The sequence below is a fragment of the Salmo salar genome, chromosome ssa26 (genome assembly GCF_905237065.1).
Source record: "Salmo salar chromosome ssa26, Ssal_v3.1, whole genome shotgun sequence".
Classification (NCBI taxonomy): domain Eukaryota; kingdom Metazoa; phylum Chordata; class Actinopteri; order Salmoniformes; family Salmonidae; genus Salmo; species Salmo salar.
Window position 1 is genome coordinate 21664668 of NC_059467.1, and position 15312 is coordinate 21679979.

Here is a 15312-nt window from a genome sequence, read left to right on the forward strand (position 1 = left end):
CATACTTTCCTCGTCGGAGCTCGTTTTATTCCCAACTTCCCAGTTGTCTTGAGCTCACGGAAGACAAGTTTTTGCAGTTCCGAGTTAACGGTTGTTTTGAGCGCGGCATAAATCATGCGTCATTGACAGCATTGCCAATGTTGAATGTTTATCATTTTAAACTTGGAAAAGAGCCCCTTAATCCCAGAAGTGGTACCACACAGCCACTGTCACTGATTCCTTTCAAACCACTCATTGTTGAATTTGCGATTTCCAACTTGTGTAATGTTTGACCAATGGCCGATGAGCACTGATACGTTTTATCTAATTTCTCTTCATTCATTATTTATTTTCATATGACAAGGATTAAAAAGGATTTGCCAGTCGATTGTCAACTTGATTCATGACTTCATGATTTGATGTAATTTTTATCTGTGGCCAATGACCTTGAGCCTTCTTGGATTGGCACTTATGGAACTCTATGGCAGCACCCAAGGGGCTAGAATTTTCAGGGTCTACCCTTAGACTTGGTGGTGACGTAGTGTCCCCATGAGTGACAGAACACTGAGCCAATCACGGCGTAACACTCCGTATTTTCGGCTGGCTTGCCCCTCCACCACAGAAAGCACTGAGCTAGGCTGAAACACCTGCATTTTGGAGCTGCCTTACTCAAGAAAACCCCCCAAAAAATACCATGTTTGTATGTGGCTTTATTAACTCTATATTTTTTTGCAAAATGTGGGGCTCAAATGACATGTCACCACTGGTGGTGTAGAGAAAATGTAAAATAATTCTGCAATTCTACACATTTTTCCATTGAGTTCAGAGAAAATGTAGCAGTTTTGAAGCTAATTTCCAGGAATTCTACAGTGAGACAATTTTACCATGACTAATGCTATGCTCCTCTTCTCAAACAAATCAATGAGTATGTTTGCCGAATGCCTGTTTTTTTTTGGTCTGACTTTTATTTCTTAGTTCTCGAACATGGCATTAAATCTATATTTAAAATACAAATATTTTTCCTCTCCAAAAAAAAAAAAAAAAATGTACATTGCAGACCCCTGCAGTACCCCAGTTGGAAAACGCCCGGACTAGTCAAATGTATTTATAAAGCCCTTTTTATATCAGCAGATGTCACAAAGTGCTATACAGAAACTCAGCTTAAAACCCCCAAACAATGCAGATGTAGAAAGCACTAGTGACATAGATATATATTAATTTTTGCAACAAGTCCTACCTGTAGATCTTGAAGCAACTAAAAATAGCTTAATTTCAGTTAATACAGGAATCACTGGTCCTGTCCAGTTAAACTGCTACACTGATTGGCCTGTTGTGTACTGAATCTTCAGCATGGTGGCTGAGAAGGAGATTTCTGGTGCTCAATCACCATCATCTTTACATGTCTATGGAAGTCACTTAAGATTACTTGGATGTTTTAACACATTCTGTTATTAAATCAATCATGTTCAATAAAACAAAATGCTCTTAAAATTAAATTAGATACAAATGGTTCCATAAAAAGCATTTATTAGAAAGACAAAGAATGTTCGATTATTTTAAAGTGCTAATTGGCCTTTTGGCCATTTGAGTTCCATGGCATTTCAGCTCCCCCAAGTGGTGACAATTGAAACCCCCTGATTCAGAAACTGCATGAGGAAATTCACAAAAGGCAAATTACAGTTCTGATGCGACTAATAAACTGCAAATCAGTTAGAAAGCCAACCAGAGAGATTGCACAGCACCACTAAAGGAAGATTGTTTAGGTGCATCACATGTCAAAACATTTCTCTATGGCTATTAATATGAAGTTTGCCCTCAAGAAAAGTAAAATTATACATTTACTGAAATTAAGAAATGGCATAGTCCGATTGCACTCCTGTCACCCCAACACTGATAAGTGTGTACACTTGTGTTCCTCCAGAGTTGAGCTTTGATCTGAGCTTACTTGGAGTGCAACAGAAACATTTAATTTGATCACAAAAACAAAACATTTGTTTCCCCTTTTCCATCCAACCCTCCCTGAGAAAAATGGGCCATCATCCTTGCCCACTAACAAGTTCCATTAGACACTGGAAGCAGCCCCAGGAGCATGCTCAGTAGGGTTTGTTTGACAGGAAGGACTGGAACATGTCTAAGGCGGGGCCTGGAGCCCACTGCGGCACCATGTGACCAGCGCCCTGAAACAGAGGATGGGATTAGAACGCAGCAGCCTCACCCCCGTTGCATCCACTAATCTTTATGAACATGTCTGGTGTGTTAATGAGTCTGAAGGCAGTGAATCAATGCCAATATGCTAACTAAGTAGTGCTTACCTTCACAGTCAGGAGGGTGATGTTTCCATACTGCTCGTAGAAGCCGGCAATCTGATCATCAGATATCCAGCTCTGGTACTTGGTGGTTGTCTAGAAATTAAAGAAAAAGTCTTCACACCGCATGCCCTGTGAGTTACAAACATGCCAAATACCCTGCAACCCAGCATCCAAATCTTTATACCACATGACCCAAATACCAGTCTTCAAGAGCTTTACCTTCTGGTTGAGCTGCTCCACAAACCACTTGTCTCCCAGGAAGTTGCAGGCCATGTCAGTGTCTCCGTTATAGACCAGCGCCCGGACACCCAGAGACAGCAGCTTCAGATACACATCCTTCACTGTCGAGTAGATGTTGGTGTACTGTCCTCCCACCACATCACTACATAGAAAGTTATGGTAAAGATGTTCTTTTGTAGGTAGTTTACTGTTGCCACGTTTTAGATATCCCTTTGCTGAATTTAGACTTCCTGAGTATTAGGGATGTGTGGGTACTAGTGTAATATACCTGCAGATGTCCCAGGGTGGAAGTGTATCAGGGATGTGTAGGGCTTTCCTAACATCACCCTGGTTGAGCCAGTTCATCTGAGCTGTGCTGTTAATGCAGGGAGGGACCTCACCCACAGAAGGAGTTTGGCCAGTGACGGACGGCACCTTCAGCAGCTACAGCATAACACACCAATTTCTTCCATCATAACCACTTCAAACATAATTTGAGAATAACCAGAACAACCTTCTGAACACAAGACTACCAATATCTAATGCCAGGATGGACTTGAACACTAATTCTCCATAGGAGGGGCACTTACCTGGAAGGTGTCCCAGTGCTTCCTGTAGTTCCTGAAGAGCTGGCTCATGCTCCTCTCATAGGCTCTGGCCCTGACTCCACCCTCACAGTCCATGTAAAGAGCATACTCATTCAGCCCAGAATTATACACAATACTAAAGGCCTGCCTCAACTGAGGGCAAGAATGAATGAGAGGGAGAAACAAAGGTACAAGTACACATTTCTAATGTTAAACCTGTGCATGTCATAGCCCAATTTCTGTATTTGATGTATAATATTTGATGTATTATCCGGTTGTAAAAGTGTTTCCATGTGTACCAGTGTCTTGCAGGCCTCCTTGCTGTTGTTGAAGAAGTTACATGTTCCCTTATCGCAGCAGTTTGTGTTCAGATCTGTCCACAGTCTGCAAGAGGATAGTTTACTTAAACACATTACAATGTCTTGTAACAGAAGCATCAGACAAGCTTGGATTCATATTGTGGGCCTATACATACGTTGTGGGGCTTTCGAAAGGAGTTATCCCTAGTCATGTAAACATAGCAAAACAGTCTGGGCCCACATGAGTGAATGTGTTGCACGTTCTTACTGTTCTCCGAAGAGGCCGTGGTAGTAACCAAAGTAGATCAGAGACTGGTCATTCAGGGCATAGCTACTGAGGCCATTACCCACTGCAAAGCCCTGAAAAACACATTAAAAGGAGTTCTTTATAATTGTTATTCATATTGGATTCATTTCATCCTTTCCTGCCTTTTCTACATGATCATTGACAGGTGGTTGGAAAGGCTGGAATTCCATTGCATTGCTTTTAACTTATGCTTAGTCTTTAGATTTTCAGAGAGCGTAAGAGTGGAATCCACTCCAATTAAGTCGGTGTGTGAATCAACTCACCTTGAAGTTAATCTTTGCAGTCCCTGTGGCCACACGCTGGCTGAGTGTCGGGGCATAGATCCCACCATAACTCTCACCGATGATGAAGAACTCATTCTGTGTGAAGTTTGGAAACTTGGCAAAGAAACTCTGCAGAGCTAGGTAGTTGTCATCAGCTACCTAATTGTAAGGGGGAGATAAATCAGTTACTATTACTTTAGTATTCAGTAAGGAAGAGTGAACTGCATGATTTCTGAATCACTGTCAGTGGAGCACAACACTGGGACGTTCAGATAGGAATACAGTGTGTATAACAGACATGCCTATGACAAGAGGTATATAATTGTCTGATTTATTCAATGCATTTCACTCTCCCGAATGAGACCCTGATGAGCTCACCTGGTCGTCGTCGGTGTTGTACTTCTGGTCGTCAGAGTAGGAGTATCCCACACCTGCAGGGGACTCTAGGTACAGAACGTTGGCGATCCCGTTCCAGCTGAACTTATTCTCATACAGAGTGGCCCCATCATCATTCACCTGAGGGAGACAAAATTATGTTGTTACTCTGTGGGACTCAGAATCACTGCATACAATAAGGTTACACTGGGACACACAGGCAAACTGAACCACAGGTCCTGCTAAGATCATGCTGAAAAGGTAACGTGTGGGAGAACTCACATGGAAGGGGCCATTCTCTGACAGAAAGCCATCCAGCGAGCTGCAGCCTGGCCCTCCATTCAGCCACAGTACAACAGGGTCCTTCAGTGGGTCCCTCTGTGAGGTCACAAACCTGGGGAAGCAGGGTGGTAGAGGGCCAGGTTAACCGGAGATAGAGAGCACCCAAAGACACTTGGTGCACTCCACACTTAATTCTAGACCTCAGGTACAACAGTGTCTGCTGATTATGTTTACGTGTGCATACGTGTGACCTATAGAACACTAGAATAAAAGTTTGTCATGTGTTATTTTGTCAATCATTAACTTCTCATAGCTTATGGCAAAGGATGCTCTTAAACTTCTCAATGAAAGGTACACACTACAACACCATGCATGACCAATGCTGGAGGAAGTAGCAAAAGAGCAAGTATAAACAATCATCTTGTCCAGCTTCAGAAGCTTTTCCGCTTCTGCCTGTGACTTTCTATTTGAAGTTGTCTTTTGTTAAAACATGCTTCAGTTGTCTCTGTAGTAACTACTGTATGTATTAATATACTATTGAGCAATAGCCACTTGTAAGTTTATTTAATGACTTCTTAAAAAGATAATACGGTTATTTATGCCATGCGTTTGTAACAGTGTAGGTTCCGTGGGCTAGAACCAGGGACCCTTGCACACATCAACAATTACCCATCGCGCCACAAAAGCCGCGGGGAACAACCACTTCAGGTCTCAGAGCGAGTGATATCGCTGATTGAAACGCTATTAGCGCGCACCACCGCTAACTAGCCATTTCACATCGGTTACACGTTGATTCATTTATTATTTCACCTATTTTGAGTAAACCGATTCCCACTGATATATATTGTAGTAAACTAATGCTGTGCACGAGCTGGAGTTCCTGAAAACATCCCCAACCAGAACAAACTATAAATTGTTAGTTAGTCAAGGCGGCGACGTATGGCATTACTGATACTCACCAGTAATGGAGAAACTTTCCAGGGCTAGCTTTCAAATAGCCCGACCATTGCCGGTAGTTTGGTTTAAACGACATTCCCGGTAGTCCGGTTACCTCGTCAGGGACGTAGTCAGCCCATGTAAGACACGAAACAGCAAGGAAATATACCACCAAACTAACAAAATACATGATAGTCATGTCGAGGACGAAACTAGCCTAATGCGCCAACAATGTTGTCCTCAAACGCTTGACTCGAAGTCCTGTGCACGCAACAACTGCGGTGTCTATGCCCTGCATATAGAAGCACTACAGGTCATATGACTACTAACTGAGCTCTCTGGTCACGTGGTCGATCTTTTGTTTTGACGTTCATCACCAGATTGCGTTTCATTTGATAGGCTACATTTGTGCATTAATAATTACTGCCGGTGTCTCGGTTATATCAAGGACGGGCATTTCGATGTATTAATTACTCAATATGTTAATCAAGCGAAATGCCAGCGGGCAGCAAAACAACTATGGTGAGCTCTGAATCATCGAGAAAAGTATAACGCTGAAAATATGACAACTAGGCCTACCAAGAATTGGCTACATTTGCCAACATTGTTCCATCGTGGCGTAACATTTAACAAATCAACGTTTGATGTAACATGACAGTGAAGAATGTGAGGGTGGTATAATTAGGTGGCAATGTGCATTAGGTGGATGAGTGTCAGAGAAAATGGTAGCCTATAGTCGACCTGAGTTTTCAATAGGCCAGTAAAAGGGTAAAAACAAAAAAAGACAAGTGAGTATCAGTCATGCGTTTTTATAAGGGTCTCTGACAAAAGACCCCTGAAGATGCATGATTAAGGTGACGCTATGCATGTACACTATGCATATGTATGCATGGTAGGTTGTCAAGAGTTAGACAATACATAGCCTAGGCCCAAGGCTATGTATTGGTCCATTGACTATTGCATGTTATACATTGACTATTGAATGTTATGCCTTTTACATGAATAGTTAGACAATACAGTCAGTTATCTATGCATAGTCATTTTAATAACTGTACCTACATGTACATATTACCTCAATTACCTCGACACCGGTGCCCTCGCAACATTGGCTCTGTACCGGTAACCCCTGTATATAGCCACGCTATTGTTATTTACTGCTGCTCTTTAATCATTTGTTTTTTTTATCTCTTACTTTTTTAAAGGTATTTTCTTAACAGCATTGTTGGTTAAGGGCTTGTAAGTAAGCGTTTCACTGTAAGGTCTACACCTGTTGTATTCTGCACGTGTCAAATAACATTTGATTCGATTTGAATACACAGTGCTTGACTTGGGCAAGAGCTCACTGGAACTGAGTACTGGCACCTCAAACGTTTCACTGCTTGAGCTTCTGCACCTCTTATTTTATTTAACCTGGCAAGTCAGTTAAGAACAAATTCTTATTTACAATGACAGCCTACCGGGGAACAGTGGGTTAATTGCCTTGTTCAGGGGTAGAACTACAGATTTTTACCTTGTCAGCTCAGTGATTTGATCCAGCAACCTTTTGGTTACCGCTCTAACCACTAGGCTACCTGTCGCCCCGAAATAGAATATTTTAGAATATCTTATAGAATATTTGCTCAAAAGTATTGTGGAGCTCTTGCACCTAAATGTAAACAGTACCAGTACACAAAATGATTACCTATTTCAGTCCAAGTCAAGCACCAACAATACATAACCTAAGCCCTTGGGCTAAATTGAACAAGTTTAAATATGGTCCATTGACTATTGAATGTTATACCTCAGTGTGTGTTTTCTGGTCTTATTAAAGTGTGCGTGTGCACTATTATTAAGCCCCTGGGTCTGTGTGTGACCTCTGGGGTTACGCTGTAGTGCTACAGAATCTCTCTCTCTCTCCCAGGCTGTGCTTGTTCTTTAGCCTGCGGAGAACTGAGACACAGTGACCGTTACTAACCCCCATCCCACCATCTTCCCTCTGTGTGTTACTGTGTCCGTGTTTGAGTATGTGTGTATGTATCAGTATCTGACAGAATAGTAACACAGATCATGTACTTATATGTGATTGAATAGTGCCCTGCGTCTCTCTCTTTTCCCTCTCAGGTGACTCCGATCAGTGTCTCATTGATACAAAGGGCAAAGGTGTAAAGGGGTGTGTCTTTGCCACTAGGATTTCACAGTCCTTTTCTACACACCCTTTAATAATAGTAAAATCATCACAGTCAGAAGAGGACAAGCCATCTGAGGCCTCCTAGCCAGCTGTTTAGACAGGGCCTCCTCTAGCTTTCATTACCCCTTGTGGTTAGCCTTTCTTGCTGGCTGGGACTGAAATCCAGAAAAGATCCAGACATGATTACTGCTGCCTATGTCAGAGGACAAGTCACTCTTCTCTGATAAGGACACACAAAGTTTTATGAGTGGAGATGTTTATGAGTTTCTTGTTAAATTGCCTTTCAATCCATTCGCTTAAATGTTTCAATTCCACCCGTGTCTGCATCTGATGTTTCTCTATTTGTTAAACAGAGGCCAGAAATATATTGAATGAAATAAATGTAGATACTAAGTAAGAACAAATGTGGATTTTTTTGTGTGTGCACCCTATCTCTACGCTGAATGTCAGTCTGCAAGACTTTTGAGTAAACTCATATTGAGGTTTATATACATGTTTTGTCTGGTGCGGGGACTCCTGTCCTCAAACAAGAGTTATAGATGCTAAGGGATCATAGGACATAAAATCAATTGGTCACATTTAAAAAAATCTAAATCACGTTTTTAACCATTTGTTATTTTCCTTACAAACACTTTGAAATAATATAGAAGGATTTATCTGTGATAGAAATACCAATTGAATGATTTTAAAAATGGAATTACAAAGCATCAACAATAGATCTGACCTGTGACAAATTCTTCACCTGGAAGGCCCAAGACTGTCCCCTGAAATCAATGTTGGAGATCATTCTAAGACATCACATTGAAGGACATAAAGACGAAATACATGGTAAAGCATACTGAATCATCTACTTCTTGAATGATCATTCCCATATCTGATCTTTACAGAAGGTAACACAGATGATAAGGCATTAAATGGTGGGTTAAACATTGTTAAACTTACTGCTGTAGTTATATTTTTCATGACCTAGTAACTGCTGAAGATGAATGAATTACAGAATATGATCTCCTTAGCTCTGGCAGAACTAGTGCTCCCTTGTGGAGACTATGGGTAGTTCACCCTCACTCGCTGCTCCTCATGCCAAATGCCAAGTGGTATGGCTTTTGAGACTGTCCTGCCAAAGAAGAGGCTGAAATCTTGTACAACTCCATCCTCAGGCCAGTATTTTTACATCAACAGTTGTCACAAACTGCTTTACAGAAACCCAGCCTTAAACCCAACAGAGCAAGCAATCCAGGTGCAGAAGAACAGTGGTTAGGAAAGGCAAAATCAAAGCTTATAGGTCATGTACACAGATTTGCAGATGTTATCACAGGTGCAGTGAAATACTGTTTCTAGCTCCAACAGTGCAGTAATATCTAGAAACAATACAGTAACCCCAAAAAGTAGAATGCTTGTTTTGGAATATTTGTATTCTTTAATTTATGTTAGAATTGTGGATTAACTACAATGTTGTTGGTCCATCCTCAGTTTTCTCCTATCACAGCCATTAAACTCTGTAACTGTTTTAAAATCACCGTTGGCCTCTTGGTGAAATCCCTGAGCAGTTTCCTTCCTCTCCAGTGACTGAGTTAGGAATCTTTGTAGTGACTGGGTATATTGATGCACCATCCAAAGTGTAATTAATAACTGCACCATGCTCAAAGGGATATTCAATGTTTGCTTTATTTTTACTCTACCAACACTTCCTTGACCCCCTCCAGTTTGTATTCCGGTCGGAGAGAGGAAAAGATGTACATGCATTTGAAGGGCAGCAAAAACATGCATATCATGTTCGAAGATTTCTCCTCTGCATTTAACACAATCAATCCGTTTATCCTCGCGACAGACTTAGATGAGACTTCGGACTTGATTCTATGCTTATCACATGGATCACCAACTTCCTAACTGATAGGTCTCAGCAGGTACGAGTTGGCAACACCCTCTCTGAAATGCGCACTGCTTCAGTTGGAACCCCACAGACCAGCGTTCTTTCACCAGTACTATACATATTGTCTACAGACGGCTGCCGGAGCCCTAATGTTTGCCTAAGTACAATGTAATTAGTAGTTGTTACACAGGATTTAGCTAGTTCAAATTAAGTGTATTGTGAGGGGTGTGTGCAGTGCAATGGCAAAGGCGTCGTCCGTGGATCTGTTGGGGCTGTATGCAAATTGTAGTGGGCCTAGGGTGTCGAATAAGGTGGAGGTGATATGATCCTTAACTACATTATTCATGGATATTGCCATTGCCAGTATACAATAAATCCCAAGCTCCATTCTGGGCTTGTGCTATAAAGAGCACCCTTCATTGTCTCTCTCTCACACACATATTTTTCCTGTCACACACCTACACACGCAAAAATGCATGTGCAAACACACGCATTCACACACAAATTTACTCAAAATGTTGTTCTCAATGAATAAAATCCTGAATTTTGTTAGGAATATTGTTCGATCAAAGAAAGGCTATTTCTAAGACTGCATGGTATAGGCTATTGCTTAAAATGTCTTGTTACAAAAGGAATATGCTACTAGTGAACATTGTGACAACCAACCCCATTCTGTGTGACATTCAAACCTGATAATAACTCCATGTTTGAATAAGGAGGATAAAAATGGTCCCCATTTCAACCCAAGACCTCGGTCTTTCTATTAATGTTGAAAAGACTATTGTAAGAGATATTGGTGCTTGAAAATACACACAAGAGTAAAAAGCATGACAACCGCAACCCCAGTCCCGTTCTCCCCTACAGCCTTCATAGTCTATACTGACTTGTGTTTTAACAAAACCTTTTGAGTGGAGTACTTTCCCAACCAACAAATTGTGATAACTGTGCAAGGAGGTGAATCAGGGTGGCACTTTACCAGACTATCAAGTAGGTTCCGACATTAATACGGAATTCAACAATGTTCAAAATGTGTTGAATTGAACTTTTTAGAAAATCTATTGATCTACACAAGTTTCTCACAAGATATGAAAATAATGCATCAGTGATTGGTATTTCTAGTAACTTTTTGAAGAAGCAACAGCATGGGAATGCCTGTCTGTGTGGTGCGCTCTTGTCCATCACTTTGTGTAGCCAGTTAGCCAGTTTGCTCGACCTTATACATGGTTTCCTCGTGCATAAAGGTGGTGGAATTATGAGGGAAATAAGTCAAGGTCAGAATAGGGCTTATCTGTAGTCATCCCGGTCCGACACACCTTATTTTCTTTCTTCACCTTGAAAGAAAAGCAGCGTGAATAGCATGCTATTTTCATGTTTAAGTTCAAGGTCAGAATATGCATAGAGAGAAAAGTGCATAAAAATAAATAACATTCAATTTATGGATTAACTCAGGTCAGAATGAGGCCTTAGGTGTGCAATTAAAGGAATCTACACAAAAAAGGAATATACACAAAAAAATCTACATTTGTTACTTTCTTTCTTTTCCTTTTGATTTGATTGATGCATTGACATGGACTCAGAACATTCAATGTTGATGTTTCTCTATAAATAATTGGAAGTTTGAGAGTAAATAACTGAATCTGAAACCAGGAAAAATAAAACAGAGAAAGTAAATTTGGGAAAAATCTAAATGGATTTGAGGAGAGGGTATGACATATTTAGTATGACAACTGGTGTGTTGTGTTCTTCTGTCTTGGAATATTAGTCACCCACCATCAGCTCCTACAAGATCATAGAAATCACATTCAATCCTTTACCCCACTTTCTCATACTCGCTCTCAAATTTCTCTCCTTCTTTATATTCCGGCGCATTCTTATTTTATTGCGAGGAAGAGGCCCTCTCATTGTGCTGTTGTCTCTTTAGGATGGGGATGTGAGGTGGGAAATTCTAGTTTTGGTTTTGGAAGGAGAAGGGGGGGGCATCTGGTTGGGTGTACTCTCCAGATACCCTTGTTCCCCCCTAGTCTCTCATCCTCTGTTCCAAGGGGGGCAAATGTACTGTGGGGTGTTCTGGGCACCGTTAGCCTTTTGTCTGTCAAACAATGCCCCCCCCCCCCCAACAGTGCAGGGACAGCACAGCGGCCTGGGCTTTCATGTTGTTCATTGTGCATTCATAGCATACGGCTGTCCCTGACCCCCAATGCACCCGTTTCCACACACACAACCAATGCATCAAGGGTTGTCTCTCCAGGATTTAAATAATTTGGACCTTAGCTTGATCCAATACTCTGACCATAACTGGTCTATATTATGTGAACAACGTGGGTTCAATTCCCACAAAGATCAAATACAAATAAAAACAAATGATGCACTCTGTCATACATGTCGCTCTGGATAAAAATGATCTGTTAAGTGACATATATTAAACTGAACTAAATAGTCCTACAGTATTTTATTGTGCTGCCCCTGCATCTTGAAGCATTTCCACGTTTTGGCCTCCATGCTGAATTGGGGTGAGGGGGATGCTACCCCAATTAGCTGTCCCACTCCAGTCTTCTTTGTCTGGGCTGGGCCGCCTGGGAAGGCTTCTTTGTGGGTTCATAACCACGGTAGACAGAAATAGGTCAGGCTGTCATTTTGAAAGGGAGATGCCCCCTCTTAGCCCTTCCCCACCCTGTGCCCCTTTGTGTTTGACCATCACACCTCTAGCCTCTGATCCAGTTGTAGGATGCAGAGGTATCGCACACACACACACACACACACACACACACACACACACACACACACACACACACACACACACACACACACACACACACACACACACACACACACACACACACACACACACACACACACACACACAAATCAAATCAAATGTATTTATATAGCCCTTCTTACATCAGCTGATATCTCAAAGTGCTGTACAGAAACCCAGCCTAAAACCCCAAACAGCAAGCAATGCAGGTGTAGAAGCACGGTGGCTAGGAAAAACTCCCTAGAAAGGCCAAAACCTAGGAAGAAACCTAGAGAGGAACCAGGCTATGAGGGGTGGCCAGTCCTCTTCTGGCTGTGCCGGGTGGAGATTATAACAGCACATGGCCAAGATGTTCAAATGTTCATAAATGACCAGCATGGTCAAATAATAATAATCATAGTAGTTGTCAAGGGTGCAACAAGTCAGCAACTCAAGAGTAAATGTCAGTTGGCTTTTTCATAGCCGATCTTTGAGAGTATCTCTACCACTCCTGCTGTCTCTAGAGAGTTGAAAACAGCAGGTCTGGGACAGGTAGCACGTTCGGTGAACAGGTCAGGGTTCCAGCAGGTCTGGGACAGCAGGTCTGGGACAGGTAGCACGTCCGGTGAACAGGTCAGGGTTCCATAGCCGCAGGCAGAACAGTTGAAACTGGAGCAGCAGCACGGCCAGGTGGACTGGGGACAGCAAGGAGTCATCATGCCAGGTAGTCCTGAGGCATGGTCCTAGGGCTCAGGTCCTCCGAGAGAGAGAAAGAAAGAAAGAGAAAATTAGAGAGAGCATATTTAAATTCACACAGGACACCGGATAAGACAAGAGAAATACTCCAGATGTAACAGACTGACCCTAAACACATAAACTACTGTAGCATAAATACTGGAGGCTGAGACAGGAGGGGTCAGGAGACACTGTGGCCCCATCCGATGAAACCCCCGGACAGGGCCAAACAGGCCGGATATAACCCCACCCACTTTGCCAAAGCACAGCCCCCACACCACTGGAGGGATATCTCCAACCACCAACTTACCATCCTGAGACAAGGCCGAGTATAGCCCACAAAGATCTCCGCCACGGCACAACCCAAGGGGGGCGCCAACCCAGACAGGAAGACCACGTCAGTGACTCAACCCACTCAAGTGACGCACCTCTCCCAGGGACGGCATGGAAGAACACCAGTAAGCCAGTGACTCAGCCCCTGTAATAGGGTTAGAGGCAGAGAATCCCAGTGGAGAGAGGGGAACCGGCCAGGCAGAGACAGCAAGGGCGGTTCGTTGCTCCAGCCTTTCCGTTCACCTTCACACCCCTGGGCCAGACTACACTTAATCATAGGACCTACTGAAGAGATGAGTCTTCAGTAAAGACTTAAAGGTTGAGACTGAGTCTGCGTCTCTCACATGGGTAGGCAGACCATTCCATAAAAATGGAGCTCTATAGGAGAAAGCCCTGCCTCCAGCTGTTTGCTTAGAAATTCTAGGGACAATTAGGAGGCCTGCGTCTTGTGACCGTAGCGTACGAGTCGGTATGTACGGCAGGACCAAATCGGAAAGATAGGTAGGAGCAAGCCCATGTAATGCTTTGTAGGTTAGCAGTAAAACCTTGAAATCAGCCCTTGCCTTAACAGGAAGCCAGTCTAGGGAGGCTAGCACTGGAGTAATATGATCAAATTTTTTGGTTCTAGTCAGGATTCTAGCAGCCGTATTTAGCACTAACTGAAGTTTATTTAGTGCTTTATCCGGGTAGCCGGAAAGTACAGCATTGCAGTAGTCCAACCTAGAAGTAACAAAAGCATGGATTAATTTTTCTGCATCATTTTCTGCATCACACACACACACACACACACACACACACACACACACACACACACCTAATTCTGATCCTAACCCTAATTGTAACCCCAATCCTAAAGCTAACCCCTATGCCTAAAATAGGCTTTGTCCTCGTGGGGACCTGGGAAATATCCCCACGAGGGAGAATTTTCCTTGTTTTACTGTCCTTGTGGGGACTTTTGGAGATTTCTGGTACCCATGATTTCTGGTCATTTCAATCATACACACGGATACTCTCTAAAAACACGGCACTTCAGTACAAGTGACTTTTTGTAGAATGTTAGGAGAGCATTTTCGCTAACCCTAACCCTTTTCCTAAACTTAACCTAATTCTCCTAAACTGCTATGCTAATTCTCCTAACCTGTTACGGAAAAGTCGTATCTGTATCGAAGTGACATGTTTTTAGGCTAATCTCCTTACACATGAGTGACTCATAGAGGGTAGGGGCTTTGCAAAGTTGTGGAAAAGAGTCCTTGACTTGTCAAAATTATTTCTGCTTTTAAACTTGTCTGTGGGTGTATGGGTTATTGGTCAATCTCTACATTGTTCCAAAAATGTAAATGTCATCTTGACATAGTTCTGAAAGACATTCTTATACCGTATTTTATTCAAGACACTGGGTCAATATACGCTGAGTGCAGGGGCGGAGAATCCCGGGGGGGACGGGGGGGACACGACCCCCCCCATCCTGGGAAGAATATGATTTGTCCCCCCCAATATATCACTGAAACATAACTATGTAATTTAAATAATATTAATAATACGCAATGAAAGCAATTGTGCTGATTATAGACACTTAATAGCGCGTTTTTAAGTTTCAAAAGATTTCGACCCCCCCACCCTTTGCCTCACAATGGTTTGATCCAATGCCAGTTCCTTAGTTGGCAAGGTAACAGAGGGGTCGTATCTACTTTCTGAAAGGCACTCAATGAACGTAACTGACGTGAGGTTAATCCAGTCAATCGCGCACACACACTAGCTGAATATGCAGAGCTAGCGGGCAAATATTAACTATTAAGCTAGCTAGTAATTATTCCATTTATGTGGCATCGTCAAAGATGGAATCTTTGCTATCGTCAATTTATTCCAAGATCAGCATGCAGATGATGTAAGTTAGTGCTTCAAAGTCCCTGTGATAAG

General features: G+C 42.4%; 1 protein-coding gene and 1 non-coding gene across 2 annotated transcripts; one reads left to right on the forward strand and one right to left on the reverse strand.

Moving 5' to 3' along the window:
- Positions 1–1489: 1489 nt before the first annotated feature.
- Positions 1490–5883, reverse strand: LOC106587401 (lysosomal protective protein). Its single transcript, XM_014175756.2, has 11 exons — positions 5580–5883; positions 4621–4732; positions 4342–4479; positions 3964–4122; positions 3662–3753; positions 3394–3478; positions 3098–3247; positions 2797–2951; positions 2508–2670; positions 2292–2381; positions 1490–2156 (listed from the first exon to the last, which is right to left on the reverse strand). Exons 1-11 carry the CDS (start codon positions 5753–5755, stop codon positions 2073–2075), a joined length of 1404 nt encoding a protein of 467 aa, XP_014031231.1. The 5' UTR covers positions 5756–5883; the 3' UTR covers positions 1490–2072.
- Positions 5884–7375: 1492 nt separating this feature from the next.
- On the forward strand, positions 7376–7498 carry LOC123730866 (small nucleolar RNA SNORA76). The gene has a single exon (XR_006762317.1). It is a non-coding gene; the product is annotated as a small nucleolar RNA SNORA76 (small nucleolar RNA).
- The last annotated feature ends 7814 nt before the right edge of the window (positions 7499–15312 follow it).

Coding starts and splice junctions, on each gene's coding strand:
- LOC106587401 (XM_014175756.2), bottom strand. CDS start 5,755: ATGACTATCATGTATTTTGTTAGTTTGGTGGTATATTTCCTTGCTGTT. Junction 4,480..4,620: donor CAGAGAATGGCCCCTTCCAT/GTGAGTTCTCCC, acceptor TGTCTCCCTCAG/GTGAATGATGATGGGGCCAC. Junction 4,123..4,341: donor ACAACACCGACGACGACCAG/GTGAGCTCATCA, acceptor CCTTACAATTAG/GTAGCTGATGACAACTACCT.